The 26,955-nt window shown below is 38.6% G+C and overlaps 2 protein-coding genes across 3 annotated transcripts in view; one reads left to right on the top strand and one right to left on the bottom strand.

The window, feature by feature from the left end:
* RGL1 (ral guanine nucleotide dissociation stimulator like 1) overlaps positions 1 to 26,955 on the top strand; it is a 220,252-nt gene that overhangs the window by 2,239 nt on the left and 191,058 nt on the right. The gene's annotated exons all lie outside the window — the stretch shown is intronic.
* Positions 7,927 to 9,021, bottom strand: APOBEC4 (apolipoprotein B mRNA editing enzyme catalytic polypeptide like 4). The gene has a single exon (XM_069459674.1). It carries the CDS (start codon positions 9,019 to 9,021, stop codon positions 7,927 to 7,929), a length of 1,095 nt encoding a protein of 364 aa, XP_069315775.1.

The raw sequence follows: 26,955 nt of genomic DNA, 5'->3' as shown, positions 1-26,955 counted from the left end.
ATGTAAGTGCCTAGGACATAATGGGTACTCAACATGTTTCTATACAATGAATTAATGATTTGACAAGTTAATTTTAGACTAATCTTTAAAGATTGAGTATTTTTTCATTGTCACATCAATTACCTCCCTACCCAATTAACTAATAGTTAAATCTTTATAAAGCTTTAGGGAAATTTTTGTGTGTATATGAAGAAACCTGTCCTTAATTATATTTTAATCAGAAAATACATATATTTCTACTCCCTTGCAAATTCTAAATTTTTAATGTTAATCATGATACTTAATTCATCTTAGGTGGTATTATTCTCCTTATTTTAATTTTTCCAGTGAATGCTTACCTCCGATATAAAGAATCCATAAGGTGTTAAGACATTTTATTTATTGTGTAAATAACCTGGTTTGGTTCAATACTAAAGCAAGACTGAGTCTGAATTTTCTCAATATTAATGCCATGTATGTAGCTTCTTATTTTCTGTGATGGTGCAGAAAGCCAAGGATCTTTTTAGTTACAAGGGACTGTAATAAGACTATCCTATAATAGATCTTTCTTTTCAGATACTTTCAGTGATGTACCTACTCTATGCTTCTTTCCCCCAATGTTGTCACTGAATACTTAAAAAACAAACCAAGATATTGAATCCTGCAGCATGACACTATTGTTTTTATTATTTGAAATGGAAGTGAACTCAATGTTAATCAAATATATCAAATGTATATTACAGATATAAATAAGTGAATTTCAGGTCTGGTAATGATAGCTTAATATCAGTGTTCCCTAGCAACATAATTACTACAATATGAAAATATTTTTAGCATGTTGTCCAAGGACTATATTATGATTTAATCCTACTACTGATATCCAAATCAGCTGGTTCTGTGTTGAAACCACCAACCTTCAACACTTCGAGTTTTTTCTTTGTGATTAGTCTTAGATTTACATAATTTTATGATTACACATTAAAGTAGAGTAGATAGGGTGAACTATTTTACCATGGAAACTTTCAACCAGGAAAAAAATCTGAGAAAGAGATACCTCCAAATATGTTGAATTTATTCAGGAATTAGAAAAGAAGATTATAACCCTAGATGCACAGCTGTGGTAAGCCACATATATATCTGAAGAGTGGAGGCTAAAGAAAAACTTGTATTTACAAAAGGAGAAGTTCACATAAGCTGCTTGGAAATGAAATTCATTGGTTTTAGAGACTCAAAGCCAGAGTTAGTAGGTGAAATGCTGTTACCAGGCAGGTGTTCTTTCGAGAGCATCTTATCTGAATTGCTGCAGTCCTGATTTCTTGTGGGGTTATTTTAGAAAGTCCTTGAGACAGTCTTTATCTCAGACATTTAAGCATGAGCCCTCCTGCTTTGTGCTCTCCTGGCTGTTGTTTATTTGGGTCTAAAAAAAAGTGATTTCTTACAAACCTTTATTTATATATTAGTATGTCAAAAATTTAAAAAGTTATAAATCTGTACTGTTGTCTCAGGAAAATGCCAAATGAAAGAATAAACCTTGTTTTTTAAACATTGTTGTGAATTGAAACCTTTTTTCCACTTAATTTTTTAATGGCTTATTATGGTGATACAAAGGGAAGCTGTGGATTTCAAAACATATTTATCCTGTATTCTTTCCCACTACTGGGGTTTCTTAATGCTAACAATTGTTTTAAGAGTATGCATCTCTTATCACAAAATACAATCATAATATTTGAGGTAATGATAATTTATATCTTCTTTTCCAATATTTATATCATGTATTTATTTTTCTTATCTTATTGCATTAGCTAAAATCTTGAAAGGAGTGTTGAAAAATTTGGTGATAGTAGGCTTTGTTCCTATTTTAATGGAAATGTCTTTGGTATTTCACCAGTTGATATTGTATTGACTATTACTTTATGATCTTTAGGAATGACTGTTGAAATTACCAAAAGCTTTTCGGGAAAATCTAATGGTAAAAATCATAGAGTTTTTGATCTTTTAGTTTATGAGTGTAACAAATATATTTATACATTTTTCTACACTGAAACATTCTCACATTTCTAGAATAAACTCTATTTGGTTATGGAATGTTACTATTTTAATCACTTGCTGGATTTGATTAGTTTATATTTTGTTTACAATGGTTTCAGAATCTATATTTTTAAGTAAGATTGATCCATAGTTTTATTTCTTTGTTCTGTTTTTATCTGTGGTATTAGTGTTTGCCTAAATTTGTAAATGAATTTAGAAGATTTCTACCCTTTTTTCCATGCTCTGAAATAGTTTGAATAATAGAAAATTACCATGCTATTTGTTCTTTGAAAGTTGTATAATGTGCTGCAAAATTATCTGAGCTTGCCAATATTTTTAGAGGTAGATCTTTGATCATCCTTCTCTGACTCATATGGTTATTGATTTATTTGGTTTTCTTTCTCTTCTTGAGTCAATTTTAGAATTTACGTTCCTGGAAAATCATGCATCTCATCTAGATTGCCAATTTATTGGCAAGAAGTTGCACAAAATATTTTCTTAGAATTACTTTAACATCTTCCATGACCATGGACATTTTGCCTTTTTCATCGTTAACTATTTTCATTCATTAACTATTTAAACAAAATATTAAAATCAACTTTTTTTCTCCCTCAGTCTGTCACAAATTCTAGGAACATATCTTTACTTCTTATAGAAAACAAGAAATAAACTATCCCAGACTCATAGTTTTGATAAAATTTGAAAGATCCTACAATCCCTATCATCTCCTACTGCTTATCCTTCTCCTGTTAATATTTTATTAATAGTAAACACTTAGTGAGTATTTATTATGTATCAGACGGTTGGCAAATAAGCCCATTACTTGCATTATTTAATCCTCTAAGTAGCTTTAGGGCCCAGGAATTAGTGTTCCCATTTTATGAATGAGTAAATTAAGGCTCAGAGAGATTATGTAACTTGGCCTATGATATTCAATTAGCAAGTGGTAGATTGGTGTTAGAAATAGGTCTATTAGATTTCAAAGCTTGTTAGTCTCTCTCATTATTCCCAACTATAATATTTAACCTTTTTTCTAAAAATAAGACACAAGGTTATAGCCAAGTATCAAGGGTTTAAGTAAACCCACACAATAGCTTGAAATGAGCTATAATTTTTGGACCTAAAAAAACTTTGTTATTGTAATGATTTTTAAGAGGATATTTGTTTTTTAGATATTTCTGTAAACTTTCCTCACCTTATCTCAGTATCTTAAGACTAGAAATAGAGCCTGTTTCCTAATATTCAGTCTAGCACAAAAGGTATCACTTTTTTGGTATATAGAGAGATCATTATGTGTCAATTAGTAATTCTATTTTTTTTTTTAATTATGCATAACATAAAATTTACCATCGTAACCATTTTTAAGTGTACAGTTAAATGGTATTAAGTACATTCACATTTTTACCAACATCCATCTCCAGAACTCTTTTTATCTTATAAAACCAAAACTCTGCTCCCAATAAACAATAATTTCCTATTTCCGCTTCTCTCCAGTCCCTGGCAACAGCCATCTTACTTTCTGTCTGTATTTGACTACCCTACCTAGGTCCCTCATATAAGTGGAATTATACAGTATTTGTCTGTTCACGACTGGCTTCTTTCACTTAGCTTAATGTCCTCAAGGTTCGTCCATGTTGTAGCATGTGTCATAATTTCCTTCCTTTTTAAGGCTGAACAATATTCCATTGTATGTATGTACCACATTTTGTTTATCCATTCATCTGTCAATGTAATTCTTTAATTTTTGGGGGAACCAATTACACTAAATTCTAACTAAATAGGACAATAAAGCAATTAATGCTTCACTGCCTTAAGTCTCCAATTTAGTACATCCCTGAGAGTTGGGGACATCCAGAGTAAGATAATCCCAGGATTTATGTTTGGTATGAGGTACTGGCTAACAGGGAGTTGGGGGTAGGTGGGTTGAGGGCCAAAGCTCTGGGATCTAGAACCTACTTAAGTTCTCCACCCCAGCCCAACCAGCCTACCTGGCTCCCATAGTCTAGAGCAGTGGCCCCTACCTTTTTGGCATGAGGAACTGGCTTTATGGAAGACAATTTTTCCATGGACTGGGGTGGGGAGGCGGAGCTCAGGTGTGATGTGAGTGATGGGGAGCGGCTGTAAATACAGATGAAGCTTTGCTCGCTGGCCCACTGCCACCTCCTGCTGTGTGGTCTGGGTCTTTACAGGCCACGGACCAGTACCAGTCCGCAGCCACATGTCTAGAGGGTGCTCGTTGGTACTGTGGTTTGAGCAGCATTACAGAAAAGCCCCAGGACAGGTACTAAATGAATATTGGTTTTTCCAGGCTTTATAGTGAGTCTGCCTTGTTATTATTTAGAGAGGAATTAAAGCATAATGATAAGAACATAGGTTCTAGAGCTACACCTCCTGGATTTGACTCTCAGCTCAGCCTTTACTACTTGCACACTTAAGTGTTCTGTGCCCCAATTTCCTTATTTGTAATTTAGGTGTTATAGTAATACGTACCTCATAGGATTATTGGGAGGATTAAATGAATTAATAATGTAAGTGCTTAGAAAAGTACCTGACCTATAGCTCTCACTAAATGTTAGTAATATTATTTTTAATTAGTATAGGTTACCATGAATCTTTCCTTAAAACTCTTGGAAAAAAGATTAGTAAGATTCCATTCTGTGAGTTAAACTTTTTGGATTGCATACACTATGAATCATAAAAGGTATGTAATAGCAATTTAAAGAAATAGGATTTGCTCTCAGGTCAGCAGGGTTAGACTGTAGCCTGATGAAACAGAAAATTGATGACAGTAGTTGGTTGTAGAGGTTTGTGTTGTCTCGTACACTCTGGGCCCACCCAAACACTGTCTAGGGACAGATGCCCTTGGACGTATCCCACCATTTCATTCCAAGTGGCAGATGCCAATCACCACTACAAAAGCAGAGTCTGATAGCACTAAACATTTGTATTACATAATGCACTCCTCAAAGCAACCTTCTGCTTATAATTTGGCTTGCCATGGCTTATCTACATGAGAGGCAGTATAGGTTGGATGACTTGAATATTTGCTTGCATATCAGGTTGTAAGTCTCACTAGAAATCAGTACATTAGCTTTTTGCCTTTACATGTCAATGAGAGCTTTGTTAATACTAATCTGCTTCTGATTGATAAATCCATTCTCCGTGTACTAAGTAGGTACTTGAGCCTACAAAACTGAGACCCAAACCCTCAACCTTGGTAGATACACCAAGGTAATGTGTCCCTCCCTTCACCCTCATTGGTTTCTTGGGATATACCCTGATATCTTTTCCAGGTCATCATATTACTGGATGCTTTAATTTATTGACTTCTATTTTCTTTATTTGGAGTTTCTATATGTGTGGTAGCAATGATATTCTTCAATATCACCATTGCCAGTTTGCTGAAGAGGGACAGAGCATCCCAACTTCCTCTCCCCCTCAATCCCTGGGCCATCCTGACATGACCAAGAATCCATTGTATAGTGAGCAAGAATACCTGATTACTACACTGCAGTATCTCACTCCCCGGGTGTGTTGCTTTGCCGTATGCCTTCTTCTTTTTTTTTTTTTGAGACAGAGTCTCGCTCTGTTGCCCGGGCTAGAGTGCCGTGGTGTCAGCCTAGCTCACAGCAACCTGAAACTCCTGGACTCAAGCAATCCTTCTGCCTCAGCCTCCCAAGTAGCTGGGACTACAGGCATGTGCCACCATGCCCAGCTAATTTTTTTCTATATATTTTTAGCTGTCCAGATCATTTCTTTCTATTTTTAGTAGAGACGGGGGTCTCCCTCTTGCTCAGGCTGGTCTCGAACTCCTGACCTCAAACTATCCTCCTGCCTTGGCCTCCCAGAGAGCTGGGATTACAGGCATGAGTCACCTCGTCTGGCTGCTGTATGCCTTCTTATCGCAGATGGAGCTGAAAGGAACCTTAAAAATGAAGTGGCTCATATTTCTTGTTTTACAGATGAAGAAACAGATTACTTGTCCTGAGCTGTATATCTTTATGCTCTCTTAACAGTCTTTTGTCTAAGGCTTGGCCATATTGACCTGGACTTATGACCTATCAGTAATCTTCTTCCTAGCCCCAAGTCTGATCTAACCAGTACAAGAATTTCACTGCCAAAAGCACTTTTTCCCCCTACAGTTCTGGCAACTTCTCCTTTTGTTATATACTATTGATATCCAGGTTCACATTTGAAATATAAGTTCAATATAGATTTCTGTGGTCTCTTTGGCCATTCTGAAGATAGATTTCATGGCAACAAATTGAATTTATTTTAATGATCAGAGATGCTGAATTTGTCTTGTTGGGGTCTTTTTAACTCAATATCCCAAATTGTGGATATATGATTTCATGATCTAATAATAAACTTCAACAATACCTCTTTAAATAATAATGGCTATATACCCATACTAAAATTGTATTTCAATAATTCTATTAAAATTTGCAGGCTAACAATAAAAATTTCTTTAAAATATTTTATTCATGTTTATTTTAATTACAATACTAATTTCTATTCCTAAAACATTTCTTTGCTTTTCTTTCTCTTCCTCCTCCTTCTCCTCCTCCTCCTCTTCTTGGAGTATTATGTGTTTTACTGTAACTCTTGTATTAGCTTAGGAGTACTTCTTATATATATTCAGAAAACATTTAATAGCAAGTTACAAATGCACGTACATTTTTCTTGTAATGTATCTTTACATATTTCCAAGAGGAAAGTGAAGCAGCAAATGTGAATTCATTAAGCATAAGCAAAGCGTTTTCACCTAAGTGCTCAGAGCGTTAGTCAAGGAGTACTTCCTAGAAGAATTGTGTTTGGAAAAATATTTTAAGAGAAGGCACAAATATGCATCGGTGAAGAGGAAGGAATCAGAAAAAAAGGGAAGTTAAACATACAAATTATGCTCCTGGGAACTGTGTTAGAAGAAGGGGGAAGGAATGCTAACAAAAAGGAAGATGTCCATTGCAGGACGGTTAAGCAGGCAGTTGGCTTGAGTGGAGAAGGGATGTTGGGAGTAGTGACTGGTGAAGTTATTGAGATGTAGATTCAGCCTTGCTGCCCATGTTTTGCCTGGATACTGTGCTAGATCCTAAGGGAAAAGCTAAAGAGGGGAGAGAGACGGTGCTTGGCCTATAAAAATTTACACTCTTTCTGATGGGACAAGACAATGGGAAGGGAAAGGAGGAGACTTGAAAAGCAGTAATAGTGACTGGATTTTGTACGGTATGTGATGGAGGCTTTGGAGATTCTCATGTATAGTCTTGCCTGTATCATCTGCTCAGGAGGGAGAGGTCTGAGCTGGGAAAGATCAAATGGAGCAGGTGGCTAGGTTTCAAAAATCAATTTTGTAGATACATGCAATCAGCAGAAGAGCTTTTTCCCACACACAAAACTATTTTAAATCACTTTAGAAAAAAATGAGCTGCCTAAAATCTTCTGTCCACAATTAACAATTAATGGAAAATCACTGGTTTGCTTCTGCAAACAGCACTTAATGTCACTAACTTCAGGCTGTTTTCCAATTTTACAGTAAATTTTTTTACTGAAACCAATTTAAGAAGCTATTTAGTCCATGGGCTTTTATAGTGAAGAGATGATGTGGGTAGGCTAGAATGATGACATTCCTTTCCTGCACCAAAGTATTAGCAAGGTACTAATGGCTCCATTTTGATACTGTCGTCACTTTCAAAATAAAGGAGAGGGATCAAGTTGCTTAAGGAAACATTTTGGATTATGTTAAAAATAGCACAGCTTTATAATAGTTGATATAGTAAATAATTCAGGTTTTGCTTTTAGTGCACCAGTTTATCTCCATCTTCGATCAGACCTAAGAGAAAGTTTCCAGATTTTTGTTGGACTTATCGAATAAGTACTCTTGTTTTAATAATTGTTTGGTTTTATGCTGTAGAAATGTAGACTTTATTTTTTCCCTTTCTTCTTGTTCTTCTTCTTTCCATCTGCCTCCTTGCTACTTGCATACTGTTCTGTGATTTCTGCTATTTCTACTGGCCTTCCAAAGGGGGGTCTTCCTAGGTCCTTGGTTTCCTGGAGTGACATCTGAGGCACATTTAAGTGCCTTACGACATTCCTGGGTTTCTTTGGGTTTTGACCCACTTGGATTGGTGGTAGGTCTCTGAAAGGCACCAGCACAAAAACAACAGGAACCCTGAGGTCTGAAGTTAGGTTGGGTTGCCCTTGTCCACTCGTCTCTTGAAAAGACCATGTAGGAAAGACATTGTTTGAGGGGTAGCTCTCTAAAGCTGCCTGATTCTCTTTTGTCTGGGGAAGAACATCAGTGAAGTAAGGCTTCACTCCTGTTATGGCATTGATCTCGTATGCGTTTTGCCTGTCGGTTAGTGCCCTCCCAGTTAAAATGGGATGGAAAACTGTGGATCCCGAGACACCGATAACAAAGTTGTTGAGGAGAGAATGCCAAATCCCACCACTTATTGGACTCAGAGTGACCTGAGGCCATAAGCCGGCCAGGCTCCGGAGAGCTTCGCGGTTCCACGCAGAGGCAGGACATTCAGTCTCGGTATGATAGAGCTGAGAAAAGTAAATGCTGAGAGTGACGTCTGGATACATTCTCAGGAAATTGTACATTTTGCTGATGCAGCAGTGGTTCGCTTCATTACAAGGGGAGTTGTTGGAATACAGGATGATGTGCCTGATGCCGTCGTTATTGTATATGGCCAAGTCAAGATAGCCATTCCTCTCAAATAGCATTGATTCTGGGTGGGTATCAATCCCCGTGCAACTGCTGGCATGGCCCTTTTGAACCAGGCTACCAGAAGAAGTTTTTAGTTCATAAAATGTGAGGTGTTTTGTCTGAGGATATGTTGGCCCATAAGGGAATCCAAAAATCTGAAAAAATTCTGTGTAGGGAACTCTTGCTTCTTCACCTGTTCGAATATGGTATGGACAATTAGTGCAATCTAGAGAGAAGCTTAGCCAGTAATAAGGTTTTATGATTGTTCCATGATTTGCTAGGTATTCTTCATATAAGGGCTCCATTGCTTGTTTTATTGTCTTCTAGCTGCAAACCTAAACAAGGAAGAGAAATTATGTATAAAACAAGTACAGGAAAAATTGAAGACAATGCATTGATTTATTAAGCCATACTTTAAAGGAGGTAGCATAAAAAAGATAGTGATATATATGCATAGATTAGACAGTTCCAGATTCATTTGTCTTTATTGAGACCCTGGAGCATGGGGAAGAGACAAAAGGGAAAGTCATAATACAACTTTACCTGTTTCACAGATTCTGAGTCAGTAGAGCAAATGGGTTAACAACGCAAGTTCTAGAAAACAGACTGGCTTGTTTCAAATTTGGGCTCTGCCAATTACCAGCTTGGTGGCCTTTGGCAAGTTATTTAATATCTGGTAGCCACAGCTTCCATGTCTGTAAAATGAGGATAATATTAGTACTTACCTGGAAGACTGTCTTGGAGTTTGAATGACAGAATAAATATAAAATGCTTTACTATGTGCCTGACACATAATAAGGACTCAATAAATATTAGCTCTTAGTATAATAGGAATAATACAAAAAGGGTTATCTAGATGATTCCTGTTTATGAAAGTTCAAAAAAATAAGTGAGGGGTTTTGCATTTTGTTCATATCGTTCTTTTCTCGGAATATGATAATGTCTAATATATAATGCAGAGGTTTTGAGTGTGCATGCATTTAAAATCAGCTATTTCTTAAAATCATTGGCAATAACTTGGGGATGTTATCCTTCTGAAAATAGAATCCTGGGGTCTATTTTGCTTAATGGTAGAGACTTCTTGTAGAAGTGCCACTTGAGTATTCTTTGGTCAGGGACACTCTTTGATATTTGAGAGTTTTATTTCCAGTGAGTAGGTCTTATTAGAAGATTTTTGAAAAATTACAATTATAGAAAGCAACCATGGTTCTTTTTTTTTTTTTTTTTTTTTTTTGAGACAGAGTCTCACTCTGTTGCCTGGGCTAGAGTGCCGTGGTGTCAACCTAGCTCACAGCAACCTCAAACTCCTGGGCTCAAGCAATCCTTCTGCCTCAGCCTCCCTAGTAGCTGGGACTACAGGCATGCACCACCATGCCCAGCTGAATTTTTCTATATATTTTTAGTTGGCCATATAATTTCTTTCTATTTTTAGTAGAGACGGGGTCTCGCTATTGCTCAGGCTGGTCTCGAACACCTGAGCTCAAATGATCCACCAGCCTTGGCCTGCCAAGTGCTAGGATTACAGGCGTGAGCCACCACGCTGGGCCGCAACCATGGTTCTTTAGAATATTTCAAATCAACAGTCTCTGGGATGTTAAACCCCAAAAGTTAAGATCTCAAGTAATGATTTTTCCTTTAAAAAACATTCCTTCAATTATCATTGTTGCCAAGCAGCTACCTAGGTCATTATAATATAGTTTTTTAGACATTTTTAAAAAACTTTTTATTATACAAGTATTATATGTTTCTTATAGAATATTTTTAAAAATACTGATACATAAGGAGAAAATAAAAACTCATTAGTTTGTATCATTTCATAGTCCTATCACTATTAATAGGTCTATTCCCTCTAGTCTTTTTGATATGTATGTGTATTATGTACAATATAACTAAAATCATGTTTTGTACCCTGCTTTTTCACTTAGTATCGTGTCATGAACATTTTCCCACGTTATTAAAAAGTCTTCAAAAAAGACAACATTCATGGCTGATTAGTATTTTATTATATAACTATAACATTCATGTTCTTGCCTCTTTTAACTATTATAAATAACACTTTTATTCATATTTCTGTAAATAAATCACTTATGTCTCTGCTTTTTTGTTTTTTCTTTTTTTTTTTGAGACAGAGTCTTGCTCTGTCGTCATAGCTCACTGCAACCTCAAACTCCTGGGCTCAAATGATCCTCCTGCCTCAGCCTCCCGAGTAGCTGGGACTACATATGATTCTTTTCCTTAGTATGGATTACTAGAAGTGGTAGTATTAGGTCAAACTTTGTCAGATTGCTTCCTGGGAAGGTGTACCAATTTCATTACATCCTCTCCCAGTGTTGTCTGTCCCGATTTGAGAAGTGATCATTGGTATCTGTTTGTTGCTATAATGTGAGCCTTTTCTACTTCTAGTGAGGTGCTTATTGGTCTATAGTACTTATTCTTCTGTGAAATATATTTGATCTGTCACCTATTTTTTGTTTGAGATTTTCCTTATTGATTTGCAAGACCTTTTGATGTATCAAGAATATTAACTCTGTCATATTGGTTGCAAATATTTTACCTGGTCTATAGAGCCTTTTATATTATGCTAATATTTTAATCCCACAAAATTTTATATTTTTGTGTGGGCCAGTTTTTACTCTTACAATTTATCTTTTCCTGTTGTATTTAGAAAAGCCTTCCCCATCAAAGCACAATTAGGTATTCCCCATATCTTCTTTCATGTATTTATGGTTTCATTTTTTACTTTTGACTTTGTCCAGACAGCAAAACAGATCATTTAAATGAGGTAAACTGACCATTGCAACAGAATATATTTTTTTACTTTTCAAAATCCAATTTATCATATCACAAGTATTTATTATGGCCTCAACATATGGAAACACTTCAGTCAACTTCTGTCTTCTTCCACCCAGATGAGCTCAGTCATTGCTGTTATTGGATACGGCTTGATCTCCAGGCTAAAACCTGCAGGGTGCCTATGCTACTCCTGTCCTGGGCAGGAGATATTTTAATAGCCTTAATCCAGCTGCAGGTGGAATGTAGCTTTACTCGTCCTCATTATCTTGATGGCTAATGTCCCTGCAGGAACCCTGGCACCACATACACACCAGATCTAGATTTCTCCTGACCCCTGCCATGTCAGCTTAATCCATGGGCTTGAAGGTTAGCTTCAGTTTCCTTCTTGCTACTATATTTTCCTGATGCAACTAAATTCCTGCCCTGAGGCTTCCTAGTTTTTATAGTAGCTTCTCCTCCTGGGAGCTGGATTTAACCCCTGGCAATGGACAGCTCTCTAGAAAGCCGACACCATTTCCTGCTTGATCCTGACCACTATCTTCTCCCTGCCTCCTCTCCTCTCTTAGCCTTACTCGTCAGACTGGATCTGTCTGATTATCAAAACTTGCTGAACCCAAGCCCAAATTCTCACTCTTTGAATATTGCGCCCTTGTTGCGGTCGACCACTGGGTGGCACATCTGACTTCCAGCGTACTGCTCAAATTACAATTTCCACTCACCTATGGAAAATTTACAGATCGACTTGGCTAAAATATTATGGACATAGAGCCAAGAGGCATTTTTCTGCATTTATTATTTTTTTAAGGTGGGGTGTTGTGTGTATGTGTATGTGTATGTGTATGTAGAATTAACTATATATAATTGTCCCATGATTACCCTTTGGGGAAGCAAAGCTTTTTGTGTCTTTTAAGATAAAGGCAGGAAAATGGAAACTTCGATTTTGTTTCTAAGCACTCCTTCCTTTGCACCCCTCTCTCCTGTGGCTATTTTAGCCAGAAACGATACATCATTGCTGTCTTTAAGGAGATCTTGGGCACCAGTGTCCTGGACACACGTTGGAGGGAGGTCCGTAGTCCCCTTCTTGCTGATGGCTTCTATAGTGTCAACCAACTGGGGCTCCCTGTTTATGGAGGAAGTCTTCACTTTGTCAAAGGGTCTCTCTGGGCTTGTTCTTGGATCATCCTCATCTGAAGAGAGAGCAGGAAGGAACTCTTGACCCTCTTGGCCCCTTTGAACTCTTACAGAATCCATGGTTTATTTTAACAATTTGTTATTGATCACAGACTATCTTGTGTTGTTAACTTCTGGCACCTGTCCTTTCATTCTCTCCTAACCAGGTGGAGATGGACCCTGTTTAGCCCAAGGCCTCCCTACCTCGGCAGGTGGTTCACAAACCAGGTTGGTTGAGACTTTCCCCCTCCCCCCAGCAGACTGCATCCCTACCACCCGTCCTTTTTCTCCTGTTTTGTCTGTGCTGGGGACATACACGTCGCATGGTACAGAGCAGCTTGGCTGCAGTGAGAACTAGAGATGTGTAGAACCCAGCCTGCTGGAGGCCTCTCTGCATCCGGCTGTGAGTGGCCCTTGGACCAGGGCCGTGGGAGGACAGCTTTCCTGCTTTAACATAAATGAGCCACACCATAAGGCCAATCTGTTCCCATTTCACTCAACTAGGGTTTAGTGAGTGCCGTTAAAGCACAGTTTGCACTGGAGTAATTGGAGAATGGAGTTTGCCCTTCACAATCTGCGCACAATCTGTCAGCAGCTAAAAACAAATGTTAGCAGTTATAATTACCGTCATTTTGTCTCCAGACTTGGATCACATTCCAGGTGTTAGGAGAGATGGTCCGTTTCCTTTTTTTTCTCCTTTAAGTCCCATGCCCTGTTTCAAGTACCTTCGAGAGGGCAATTGTGCTATAAAGAGTCACCTTACATATATGAGTCCAGGACTCTTTCACAGTTTGTGTCTATTAGTTCGCTTGAACTTCGCTGTTCCAAGTTAGAAAGACCTCGCTGAGGTGTGGCTGCCTTTCAGAACACTGTTGAATTGGTGCCATGGTAACGTTTGCAAAGTAGCTACTGCTAGGATACAGCTCTGACACTTATTACTTTATTTGCATATCAAACCACCTGTTCCAAAGATGAAAATATACACGACTGCATATTCCAGTCTGGGTAGAAGGGTGATAGCTAACTGTTTGAGTGAACATGTTGGGGTTTTTCTCCCTCTCGCGGGAAGAATCAGGCTCTAAGGCACAGCTCCTCAACTCATTCCTCCTGGTCTGGGATAGGTGCCCGCTTGCTGGTTCTGTTGCCTGTGCAGGTGGCAGGGCCTCTCCTTGGGAGGCCGCCCTTCTGTGAGAGGGAGTAGAGCTTTGACTTCCCCAGGGGAAGACACTTTGTACTAATACACCCACGTGTTAGTAGTTTCCCTCCTCTTAGAGATTCCCTGGGAGACTCTTGCTATTGGTATATATACGGTTCCCTCCAGTTTAAGACAAGCTGTGTTCCTGGGTCAGTTGTGGCCCTTCCTCTGTGGCTCCTGGAAGAGCCACTTGTCCCTCTCCATTCTTTCCCTGTCCCCCCGCATCCCCACACCGTCCCCTCGACACCAGGCACATTGGTAGTGATGACGGGTCTGCGCTCACCCTCCATCATCCCCTCGTTCCTCTTCCTCAGGCCACTGGAGGGAGGGAGTGGTGATCGCTATTGTGCGTTTTCCAGGAGTTTCTACCAGAAGTTCCTCAGCGTGTACACTCTCAAAGTGACTCGCCAGGGATAAGGAGCCCCCAGAGGGCACCTGCTGCCTTCCCGCAGCTTCGCCACTCTCCTCTCTCCATCGTCAAACTCAGGCTCCACAACAGCAGCGGTCCTTTCTCATCTAGGGGGCTCCTGCTAGATGGATATTTTGTCTTGATCTCTGTGCTTCTAAGGGTCTCGAGTGCATTCACTAAGTCCTCAGCTAGGTATTTTTCAGTTACATCTCCCTTTACGCCTTCTCTGGCACGGAGTCCCTCTGTCGCAACCCGTTCCGTCCCCGCCATTTGCCAGGGACCGTGCTCTTCTTGTGCCCACTTCTTGCCTCCACGCTCCTCGCATTTCCTAACGGAATGCACTTGTACATCTAAAACCGAGAGTTGATCCTCATAGCTCATCTTTTATTTACCCCTAGTAAATGATACATTAAAAATATTACCTTTATTTTTATTTTTATTTTTTTTTTTTGAGACAGAGTCTCTCTCTGTTGCCCAGGCTAGAGTGAGTGCCGTGGCATCAGCCTAGCTCACAGCAACCTCAAACTCCTGAGCTCAAGGGATCCTCCTGTCTCAGCCTCCCGAGTAGCTGGGACTACAGGCATGCACCACCATGCCTGGCTAATTTTTTCTATATATATTTTTAGCTGTCCATATAATTTCTTTCTATTTTTAGTAGAGATGGGGTCTCGCTCTTGCTCAGTCTGGTCTCGAACTCCTGAGCTCAAACAATCCGCCCACCTCGGCCTCCCAGAGTGCTAGGATTACAGGCGTGAGCCACCGCGCCCAGCCTAAAAATATTACCTTTAAATACTTATAAAAAGCTGATAGCTCTGTAAGAAAATATTAGCTGTCTGACAGGTTCCAGCGAGGAGAGGGAAAGATGAAAAATAGTTCCACAGTCTTCTGCACCATCATCTCATGTACATGGTACACCCTCGTGGTGGGTTAGGTGCTCAGTAAATGATACACTAAGGAAGGTTAAACCTAAAGAGACAGGAAAAACGAGCCTCTATCCACTAGTATATTTATCAATTGCATTTTAGGGATAGGTAACTCCAAGTAGCCACCATTTTTTAAGGGTTGGTGTCTGTTGGCAGTAGGAAGACGCCAAGGAAGGTCAACTGTGCAAAGTTCCATTTAGGTTTCACAGAGTGACTTTTAAGGCTGAATTTCATCACAAGGAAACAAAGGATCTTGACCATGGTTCTTGTTCACAGTTCTTATTGCTAGGTTGACATGTACAGGAAGGGAGATGTTTGGAAGAAACATCTAGCTTCCCAAACAGACTCTTTTTTTCTGCCTTCCTTTGTTAATCTGCCATGTTGCATCTTTGTTGAGATGAGTTATGATGTATGTTACCTGTATAAAAGCATTATGAGATCATAATGAGGAAGATTTATAAAGGCCAAACTCTCCTACAATGATATATATTTTTAAAGACCTTTACTCAATTTTACACTCCAAAAAATTGTTATTAATCTATGTTCTGGCAACCCAATTTGGGATGTATCCAAGATGGTGTATGTGTTGCCAGTTACTACATATAAGGCAAACTTCTCTTTGTGTAGCAGGAAGTAAAAAAACTTATAAGGTATTGTTAAAATGATAAACTTTTATTTCAACATACTATGCCCAATAAATTACATAATTCAGCACTTTTGTAGCAGTTTGGTTGACACTCTGAATAATAATGGCCAAATTAATGTAGCAGTAACAACTACCTGAAAAAAGGAACTGAATTTAAAAAGTAAGCATGAAATAAAGAAGAGCAGAGGATTCAATAGATTTTTATGGAGCTCACTAAGGAATTAGATGGGAAAGATGGGATAGGATAAGTATTGGAGGTGGGAGGAAAGGGAGACAAAAAAGCAGAGGACGGATCTTGTAGCTTGAGGTCATAAACAGAATGGCCACAGGGTGGCAGCACAGCCTTAACTGCAAGGACCTTTCTGTTCGCTCACCCTTGGTTTGCTACCACCACAGACTTTCAGAATTAACTCCATGCTGATTTTCCAAATTATCCTGGGGAAACAGCAGCAAATGTTTAGAATTAAAGGTGACTCCTAAAACTTAAGGTGAGGAAAAGTGTGGGGTGAAGGCACCATCTTTACTTCCAGGGTCTATATAAATGCTCTAAAGCAGTGGTCCCCAACCTTTTTGCAACCAGGGACCCGTTTCGTGGACAAGTTTTCCACGGATCGGGGAGGCAGGGGGATGGTTTCAGAATGATTCAAGCGCATTACATTTATTGTGCAGTCAACCTCCCTGCTAATTATAATCTGTATTTGCAGCTGCTCCCCAGCGCCAGCATCACCACCTCAGCTCCATCTCTGATCATCAGGCATTAGATTCTCATAACGGGCACGCAACCTAGATCCCTCGCATGCGCAGTTTACAGTAGGGTTCAAGTTCCTTTGAGAATCTAATGCCGCTGCTGATCTGACAGGGGGTGGAGCTTATGCGATGATGCGAGTGATGGGGAGCAGCTGCAAATACAGATGAAGCTTCACTTGCTCACCAGGCAGCTCACCTGCTGCTGTGCACCTGGTTCCTAACATGCCACGGACCCATACAGGTCTGCCCGCTGGGGATTGGGGACCGTATCTCTAAGGAAGGCAGCTCTAAGGAAGGCATCAAACTATTGTTTGTTTAAAATGAAGTAAGTGATATTGCATTTTCAAAATTCATTATCAATCCTTTATCAGTGGCCAGTTCCAACAATTTATCCTATGAAGTTATATTAAATTTAAATTATCTTTCAATGAAAAAAATGGGCTTAGTTCCATGAATTTCATATGTATGGATCTTCTTTTGATAGAGAATAAAAACTTTAAACATTCTATCAATTTCTTTGTATGTTTGATGATCATTTTTGCAGCTATATAGTATCAAAATTGTTACCTGCTTCATTGTAATAGTTGTTAAATTATAAAACATGATATAACAATCTGTAGAAACTCTGTTCTTTCAAGCTTGTAATATTTTTGTTCTTTCAGTCATCTGCTACTGAGAAACATGTTGCATTTCTTCCTTGCTTGGAAATATTAAGATTATTAACATACTGCCAATTTTAGATAAGGAAGTCTGGCTGTCCAATACATATCTTTAAAAAGTTGGGCCCATACTGGTTTCTTATTCGGTAGCATACCTGTTGAATAACAGTTTATTCTCTACAGAACTTTTCCTCTAGATAACTATTATACCTCAACATGCAGAAACAGTTGTTTACGATAAGCTTCCATATTATCACATAAAAGAAAAATTTCAAATGTAATGCATTAACATTTATTGATAACAGTTTATGGACTGGCACTGACTTGCAGCCCCAGCTTTGAGTGATGTTGCTTTAGTGCACTTTTTCCATCCTAAGAAGTCACTGTGAGCTAGTCATTCTTCTAATAAGGGACCTTTCAAGGCAGACTCTTAACTAAGTTCACTAAATTTTATTTAGGTTTATTACTCTTTGTAGCTTGTAATGCAAATGATGAAGAATTTTTAAAATTTAATTTAATTTTTTGTTATATATATTCATGGTATACAACATGATGTTTTGATAGATATACACAGTGAAATGATTACTGCAGCCAAGCAAATTCATATATCCATCTCCTTGCATAGTTACCTTTTTTGGGGATGCTTGTGGTAAAAGCACCTGAAATCTCTCTTACAAAATTTCCGGTGTGCAATACAATATTATTAACTCATTCATCCTATATAATTGCAACTTTGTACCCTTTGGCCTACATCTCCCCATCCTCCTGTCATTGACCTTGATAACCACCGTTCTACTCTCTGTTTCTACGTATTTGACTTCTTTAAAGATTCCACATATAAGTGAGATCGTATAGTATTTTTCTTTCTGCACCTGGCTTATTTTACTTAGCATAATGTCCTTCAGATTCATCCATGTTTTCACAAGTGGCAAGAACTCCTTGTTTTTTTTAAGGCTGAATAATGTTCCACTGCATATACACATCACAATTGTTTATCCATTCACCAGTCAGTGGACACTTAGGGTATTTCCATATCTTGCCTATTGTGAATAATGCTGTAATGAACATGGGGGTGCGGACATCTCTTTGACATACTGATCTCAGTTCTTTTGGGTGTATATCCAGAAGGGAGATTGCTGAATCATATGGTATTTGTATTTATTTTTTTGAGAACTCTCCATCCTGTTTTCCATAACGGATGTACCAATTTACATCCTTGCCAACAGTACACAAGGGGTTCCCTTTTTTTTTCACACCTCTGCCAAAACTTGTCTCTTATCTTTTTGTTAATAGCCATCCTCACAGGTGTTAGATGATGCCTTATTGTAGGGTTTTTGTTTGTTTGTTTTTTTAGAGATGAGATCTCACTATGTTGCCCAGGCTGGTCTTGAACGCCTGGGCTCAAGTGATCCTTCTGCCTTTGCCTCCGGAGTAGCTGGGACTATCGGCACACACCACCGTGCCTAGCCCTCATTGTGGTTTTGATTTGCATTTGCCTGATATTAATGATATTGTGTGCCTTTTCATATACCTGTTGGCCACTTGGATGTCTTCCCTGGAAAAATGCCTGTTCAGGTCCTTTGCCCACTTTAAAATCAAGTTATTTATGTTTTTGCTATTGGGTTATGTGAGTTACTTAGGTATTTTGGACATTAACCCCTTTTCACATATATGGTTTGAAAATATTTTTTGTCAGTCTGGAGGCTGCCTTTTCATTTTGTTGAATGATTGCTTTGCTGTGTAAAAGCACTTTAGTTTGATGTAATTTTGCTCATTTATTTTTGCTTTTGTTGCCTGAGCTTTTGGTGTGATATCTAAAACATCATTGCCAAGGCTAATGTCAAGGAGCTTTTCCCCCTGTGTTTTCTTGTAGAAGTTTTATGGTTTCAGGTCTTATGTTTAGGTCTTTAATCCAGTTTGAGTCGATTTTTGTGTATGGTGTAAGATAAGGGTCTAATGTCATTCTTTTGCATGTGGATATCCAGTTTTCTCAATACCAGTTGAAGAGACTATCCTTTCCATATTGCATATTCTTGTTATACTTGGGTTTATTTCTGGGTTCTCTATTCTGTTCCATTGGTCTGAGTGTCTGTTTTTATGTGAGATCATAAACTGTACAATAGTATATAATTACAACACTTTATAATATACTGTACCATACTGTTTTAATTACAATAGCTTTGTAATTTGTAATCAGAAAGTGTGATTTGATTACACTTTGTTATTCTTTTTCACAATTGTCTATTTGGGGTCTTTTGTGGTCCCATATGAATTTTAGAATTTTTTTTCTATTTATGCAAAAAATGCCCTTGGAATTTTAAGAGGAGATTGTGTTGAATCTGTATATCACTTTAGGTCATATGGACATTTTAACAATATTAATTCTTTCAATCCATGAATATAAGACATCTATATATTAATTTGTGTCTTATTCAATTCAATTTCTTTCATCAATGTTTTATAGTTTTCAGTATATAGCTCTTTCACCTCTTTGGTTAAATTTATTTCCAGGTATTTTATTGTTTTTGATAAATGGGAATGTTTTCTTGATTTCCTTTTTGGATAGATTGTTATTGGTATAAAGAGATGCAACTGATTTTTGTGTGTTGATTTTGTATCCTGCAGCTTTACTGAATTTGTTTTGTGGCATCTTTAGGGTTTTCTTCATATAGGATCACGTCATCTACAAACAGGGATAATTTAACTTCTTCCTTTGCAATTTGGATGCCTTTTTTTCTTTTTTTGTCTGATTGCTCCTGCTAGTACTTGCAGTACTATGCTGAAGAGAGGTAGGCATCCTTGCCTTGTACTGGATCTTAGGAGAAAAGCTTTTCAGTTTTTCCCTATTGATTATTATATTAGTTATGGATTTTCATAAATGGCCTTTATTGTGTTGAAGAAATTTCCTTCTATATCTGTTTTATTGGATCATGAAAGGATGTTGAAAGTAGTCGTATTTTTTTCTGCATATATTGAGGTGATCATGTGGTTTTTGTCTTTCATTCTGTTAATGTGGTGTATCACCTTGTTTGATTTGTATCTGTTAAATTAACCTTGTATCCCAGGCTTAAATCCCACTTGGTCATGTTGTATAATTTTATTGATGTGCTATTGAATTCAGTTTGCTAGTATTTTATTAAGAATTTTTGCATCTTTGCTCATCAGAGATTTTGGCCTGTAGTTTTCTTTTCTTTGGTGTCTGGGTCCGGCTTTGGTATCAGGGTGATGCTGGGAGATGATGAAGAATTTGAATGAAAATATAATTTGTTAAACAGAGATTAACATTTATTGGATGTCTACTTTGTGGCGAAAATTTTATATGCCTTATATCCCTAAAAGGTGGATATTATTATAATTGCCATTTTACAGATAAGGAAACTTGGGCTCGGAGTTGGTTGCTCAAGATTATATTAGATATAGCTAGTAATTGGCAGAGCTGGGATTGGAGGTCAGAGCACGCTAACTCCGGAGGGCATACTCTTTCTTTTATACCGTAATCCCTCCAACACATCCTACTTTTTCAGCAAAAGAAAAGTATTTCAAATGTACGGCCTAGTCTTAAGATAAATGGGAAAAACCATATTTCAAAAGTAAGACAATAATAAAGTTAAGAAAGGGAAGAAAATGTAGGAAATGTGTGTCATGATAAGATAAGTATGTGTGGGAAAACACCTGAAAATGTTTCTGGAAATGAGGAAAAAGAGACGAGTTCTTGCTTTGTTGCTCAGGCTGGTCTCCAACTTCTGGCCTCAAGTGATTCTCCTGTCTTGGCCTCCCAAAGTGCTGGGATTACAGGTATGAACCACTGTGCCCGGCCAGTATCCTGAGAAAGATCCTGTATATACTTTGGCAGATTTATACCTAGCTATTTTATTTTTTTGGATGCTAATGTAATGGTAATAGTGTTGTTAATTTCAAATTTCTCTTGTTCATTGCTGGTATATAGGAGAGTGATTGACTTATATACAATTGTATATTAACTTTGTATCCTGTAACCTTGTTATAAGCACTTACTATAGCTCCAGGGGTTTTTTTGGCTGCAGGGGAAATGGCGATCCCTGAAAACCCTCCATGAGATTGCTGTTGAGAAATCTGTTGTCAGTCTAATTGTTGTTTCTTTATAGATAATTTATCTCTTCTTTGTGACTTTTAAGAAACTTTCCTTGCGTTGATGTTTTAGTTTCCTTATTATGTGTTTAGGTGTGGATATAGTTTTATTTACTCTACTTAAACCCAAATTTCATGATTCTTATTTTTCATTAATTCAAGAAAATAATCATTGTAATAATCGTTATCTCTTGAAACATTCCTCTCCTCCAGTCTCTCTTTTCTCTTCTTTTGGAACATCGATTAGGGCTATGTTGAACATTCTCATTTATCCTACATGACTCTTAATTTCTCTATTGTAGTGCCTGTAAAAATCATGATTCATCTCTCATTGCTGCAGTCTGGAAAACTTCTCCAGATCAATTATCCAGTTCTCCACTTTTCTCTACAGGTTTGTTAATCTGCTGTTTAACCCACTTACTGTGTTTCTAAATTCAATGATTTTATTTGTCATTTCTAAGAGTTTTATTTTGTTGTCTATATTTTCATGTTTTTGAGATTTTTTTTGCCCTTAATGAATTTAAATGTTCTTACATAATCTGTGACAAATAGTTCTGTTATCTAAAGTTTTTGGGAGTCCAACCCTGCTTTTTATTAGTTCTCCCCACTCTCACTTAGAGAGATTGTTTCTTTGGGTGTTGTACAATTGTACTTAGTAAGTCACACTTGGTGGGATCCTGTGTGGCCTGCACTGAGGGCATGTCTTGTAGAGCAATGTTTCTCAGTGGATGCTGTACGTTAGACTCACTTGTTGAGCCTTTAAGTATCAGGATGGCAGGTTGAACCCTAGACCAGATAACTCAGATACTCTGAGTATGAGACCAAGGCATCAGTGCTTTTAAAACCCCACAGTCAAGATTGAAAACCACTGCCCTAGAGAAAATTTGCCTTTGACTTTTACAGGTACTGCGACTATATTTTCAAACTTGGACCACTTCAATATCAATTTCGCAGCTTTGGGTTCCTGAACTACATAGGTAGTATAAATTTGAACCTCATGTTTGGGGACTCTTCCCCACCTCCCCCTCACCAAACATCTAGGCTGAGATAGGTTCCTTGTCATCTCTTTTCACTGAGAGAGTAGCCCTTTAGGGTTTTGAGGGGCAAGGAGGAGCTCTGGTCCACTTCCTCACATCGCTCAAACCCAGAGCTTCATTGTCTATTTCCATATGCCTGTGAAAACCTAAGATTCTTGGTCACCAGTATCAACAGATACCCTCTGGGCAGCCTAAATATCAATGCCAGTGCAACACTTCTATGTTTATGGTTTTCCCCGGTTTTGGTTCTAGAATTCCCCTCTCTTCCCTGTGAGCTCAGCTATGCATTTGGAATCTTCGTTATATTTTATCAATTCGAGGTTTTCCTGTGCACTTAGATCACAATATTTCTGGAAATAGAAGTCTTACTATGATGGTCATCTGTACCTTTGTGGTCGTGCCCTGCCCTCTGGGATCCTCCCCTTTTCCTGATGCCTGAGCCCAGTGTGAACTGGCTGTGTCTCTGGGCATGGTGCTTTGGGTTTGCAAGTGTCCACCTGGCAGACAGGCTCCTGGAGCTGGTATATGTTCCTAGATTTGCTTGGCCTGGTCTCGGCTTCCTTGCACTTCAGCTGATCTATGTTGCCAGGTTTCCGGCATGTTTTGGATTCCAGTCTACCTGAATTATGTCAGCCTCTATTCTTTTTCTTCTGTTTCCAAGTCTTTGTCTTCACTGACTTGCCAAACCCAAGTCTGGTTTCAGTTTATTTCCTGGACTCGTCTTTCCACAGAGGACTCTCTATCCCTGATTTGAGAGTTTGTAGCACAGTTTATAGCAATGTGGGAATGAGTCCAACTCAGGACTCACATTTCCAAGATGCCCAGGTGGTTTTAGCAAAAAGTTTCTACCTTTCTACTTCATTAAAAAAGCAACTTCCCTTATTGAGCATGTAATTCCCAAAGACTTTCTATTCCATGTCGATAACATTTATACCTAGCATATTAATTGAGGATAAATGCTGAATCACTCACTTTGTCAGAAGGAGGGAGTTTGCAGTTAAGGATACCCTTTTGATCTTTTTACTTGCTTGATTCATGAGTGGCATGAATTTATATGTACCAAATAAAACCAGCTGTGGCTGGATTGCGGCTGTTCTAGTCCATGCAACCCTTTCACTTCGAGACCTTGTAAGGAAGCTGAGTGTGGTGGAAAGCATCCAGAGAACTCTTGGCAGTCTCGATAGATCATTTACCCCAGTTTGGATTTTCCTATCTCTTTTAGGAAGCTCTGCCAAGATCACTACTGAAACACCAGTTTTCTGCAGAGAGCAACTCCTGGCCTTGTGCCAATGGTGTTAGCGTTTAGCTATGATTGTGGCTCTGAGATTTAAGCAAGATACCTGGTGGCAAGACTGCACTACGTACTGGTATTTAGCCCACAGAAATGGTGGTTTGCATGATTGCTGGTGGGCAGCAGTCTGATAGAATTTTTAATCTTTGATCTATCGATTACATACTTTGGGGTTTGTGTTAATGCCCTCCTTTCAATCATTTTGTCCTTATTTAGGTTTCTCTTCTTACTTTCTCTCTTTCCTTTCTTGGCATTATCTTTAAAAGGAGTTAGGAGGCTCTCCAGAAGTTGCCTTTGAAGATTGTTGCAATGTGTATACCTGTCAAAAAGAATTGACCGAACCCTGCTCAAAGCTATTTTACACATCAAGTTCGGAGCCTGCCTCAGCTCTTCTTTTCTGATCTGATCATCCAGAATGATCTGAAAGGAAACCATCAGAGCTAATTATGGAGTCCAGAGTGATTTTCAGATGCCTTTTCTTCTTCTTTTACTCATACTGGGCACTCAGGAATCTTGCACTCTGGATGAACCCAGTTTAAATTTTGGCTGGGATCGGGAAAACGGGGTTTTAGACTTTATTTTGAAGGCAAACTCCTTTAATTTATTTAGGAGACACTTCAATTCTATATGATTTTTTTTTCCTTTCTCTCTTTTTTCTTTTTTTTATTTTCTTCCCTCCCTCGATCTATCATTCCTTCCTTCCTTCCTTTTTTCTTTCTTCTATTTTGGTAGCTTGGAACATCCCTAATCTTTTGGAAAATGGACATTGTTGAAGGGAAAGTATTATTTCTATTACAAAAATGTGATTTAGAACAGCGGTCCCCAACCTTTTTGGCACCATGGACCGGTTTCATGGAAGACAATTTTTCCATGGACTGGGGCCAGGGGATGGGGTGGGGATGGTTTCAGGATGTTTCAAGCGCATTACATTTATTGTGCACTTTGTTTCTATTATTATTATATTGTCACTTGCCACTCACTGATAGGATTTTGATATGAGTCTGTAAGAAATTGATTTATTATGGCCTCTGTGCAGCCAAACCTCTCTGCTGATGATAATCTGTATTTGCAGCTGCTTCCCAGCACTAGCATCACCGCCTCAGCTCCACCTCAGATCATCAGGCATTAGATTCTCATAAGGAGCGCACAGCCTGGATCCCTCGCATGCGCAGTTTACAGGAGGGCTCACGTTGCTATGAGAATCTAATGCCACTGCTGATCTGACAGGAGGCGGAGCTTACGCAGTGATGTGAGCAATGGGGAGCGGCTGTAAATACAGATGAAGCTTTGCTTACTGGCCTCCCACTCACCTCCTGCTATACAGCCTGGTTCCTAACAAGCCACAGATGGTACCAGTTTGTGGCCTGGGGGTTGGGGACTTCAGATTTAGAATAATGAAACCTCAGGTTTGGAAAGAACCTTAATGTTCCTCTGTTTCAGCCATTTAACTAATATTTGTTTTTTTTTTTTTTTTTTTTTTTTTGAGACAGAGTCTTGCTTTGTTGCCCGGGCTAGAGTGAGTGCCGTGGCGTCAGTCTAGCTCACAGCAACCTCAAACTCCTGGGCTTAAGCGATCCTACTGCCTCAGCCTCCCGAGTAGCTGGGACTACAGGCATGCGCCACCATGCCCGGCTAATTTTTTGTATATATATATATTTTAGTTGTCTATATAATTTCTTTCTATTTTTAGTAGAGACGGGGTCTCGCTCTTGCTCAGGCTGGTCTTAACTAATATTTGAATCCTTTCTACTCCAGACGCAGGTCATGGTGGGATACCTATTAATACATCAATCACCTACAATGGTGGGAAACTTCCGTGCCCTGAAGTGGCCCATTACAACTGTGAACAGCTCTGTCTGTTACTTAGCTAGTGTTTATGTTGAACTAAAATATACTTTCTTGTAACATTTATCCGCTACTCTTTTGTTTCTTTCTTTGGGACCGTATAGAGGAGTATTTTTCAAATTTCAAGCTCAAATCTAGGGTTGTGTAATAACTTTTAATTGGATGTGACCAGCATTAAAAGAGAAGAAGGAGAAGAAGAAGAAACAGAATAGAAAATACCAGCGCATATCACAAGTAGTTAAGTTTTCATGAAACCTTTGTCTTGACTGTGTAGTTATTTAATTATATAATTAACTATAAATATGTACTAGATCTTAATGATCAGAAATGTTTGAAAGCCACTGAATAAAGAAAAAAAAGATAACTTTTCTTCCCTGTGACCACCCACTTAGTTGAGCCATTCTCCTGCCCCACCGAGTCTTTTGTTCTCTAAACTAAACGTTTCCATTTCCTTCCACTCATCCATATGCATCGTGGTCTCACATTTCCTTGCCTTCCTGAGTACAATCTAGTGGACCTCATTTATATGGAAAACTGGGACCTGCCATTGGAAACAACGTCCCTAGCTGTGTTCTAACTGAAACAGAGGCCAGCAGAACCGTCCTCTTGAGAGTTAGCAGAACGCACTTCAGTGCATTTTAGTGCAGCCTGAGGTTATCTCCAGTGGGCTTTGGAGTCTGTTGACTTAATGTAAACCTGAGTGTAAGCCAAATAGTAACCTTGGGCAAGTCATTTAGCTTCTCTGTGCCTCAATTTCCTCATCAGTAATATAACGATATTTCATATTTTGGATATTTCATAATATTTTGGATATTATATATATTATGGAGCATGAGGAATATTTCATAATATTTTTGTGAGCACTAAATGAGTTAATGTACATAAAGGACTTAGAAAAGGGCATATAGGAAGCACTCAGTGATTTCACTTTTTTTTTTTTTAAGCAATTGCAGCAAATTGTTGATCCATTGAGGTTTTCATCCGCTCAAACGTCAGGTGCTTTTGGTGCGTGTGTATGTGTAAACAGTGTGATCGTACGTCCCAGTTTGCCCAGGGAAGCCCAGTTTGCACCTGCTGTCCTGGGATAATTATTAGTGCCCTCTTTCACTCTCAAAGGCTCAGATAGAACCTAAGACTGATTATTCTAAACTATATTTTGCAGTAGGAATTAATATTTCCCCTGCTTGTATGCCATCCTAGCTAAAGGCCATGTCTTCTCTCACTAAGTGCTTGATCAATTTTGGACTTATATGGAAGGCCTTACCTTCTTTCCCTATTGAAGCTTGACTTCAATTCTCTGCCCACCACCACCCTCCCCATCCTTGCCAAGTGACAGAATCTAGCTTCAAGCCAGAGTCTGTCTGACTCCAAAGGCGAGGTTTTCCCTTTGTGCCCAATTACCTGGTTTAATTTGGCC

The sequence above is a fragment of the Eulemur rufifrons genome, chromosome 27 (assembly GCF_041146395.1).
Source record: "Eulemur rufifrons isolate Redbay chromosome 27, OSU_ERuf_1, whole genome shotgun sequence".
In the NCBI taxonomy this organism is placed as follows: domain Eukaryota; kingdom Metazoa; phylum Chordata; class Mammalia; order Primates; family Lemuridae; genus Eulemur; species Eulemur rufifrons.
This window is presented reverse-complemented; position numbering and strand designations above follow the sequence as displayed.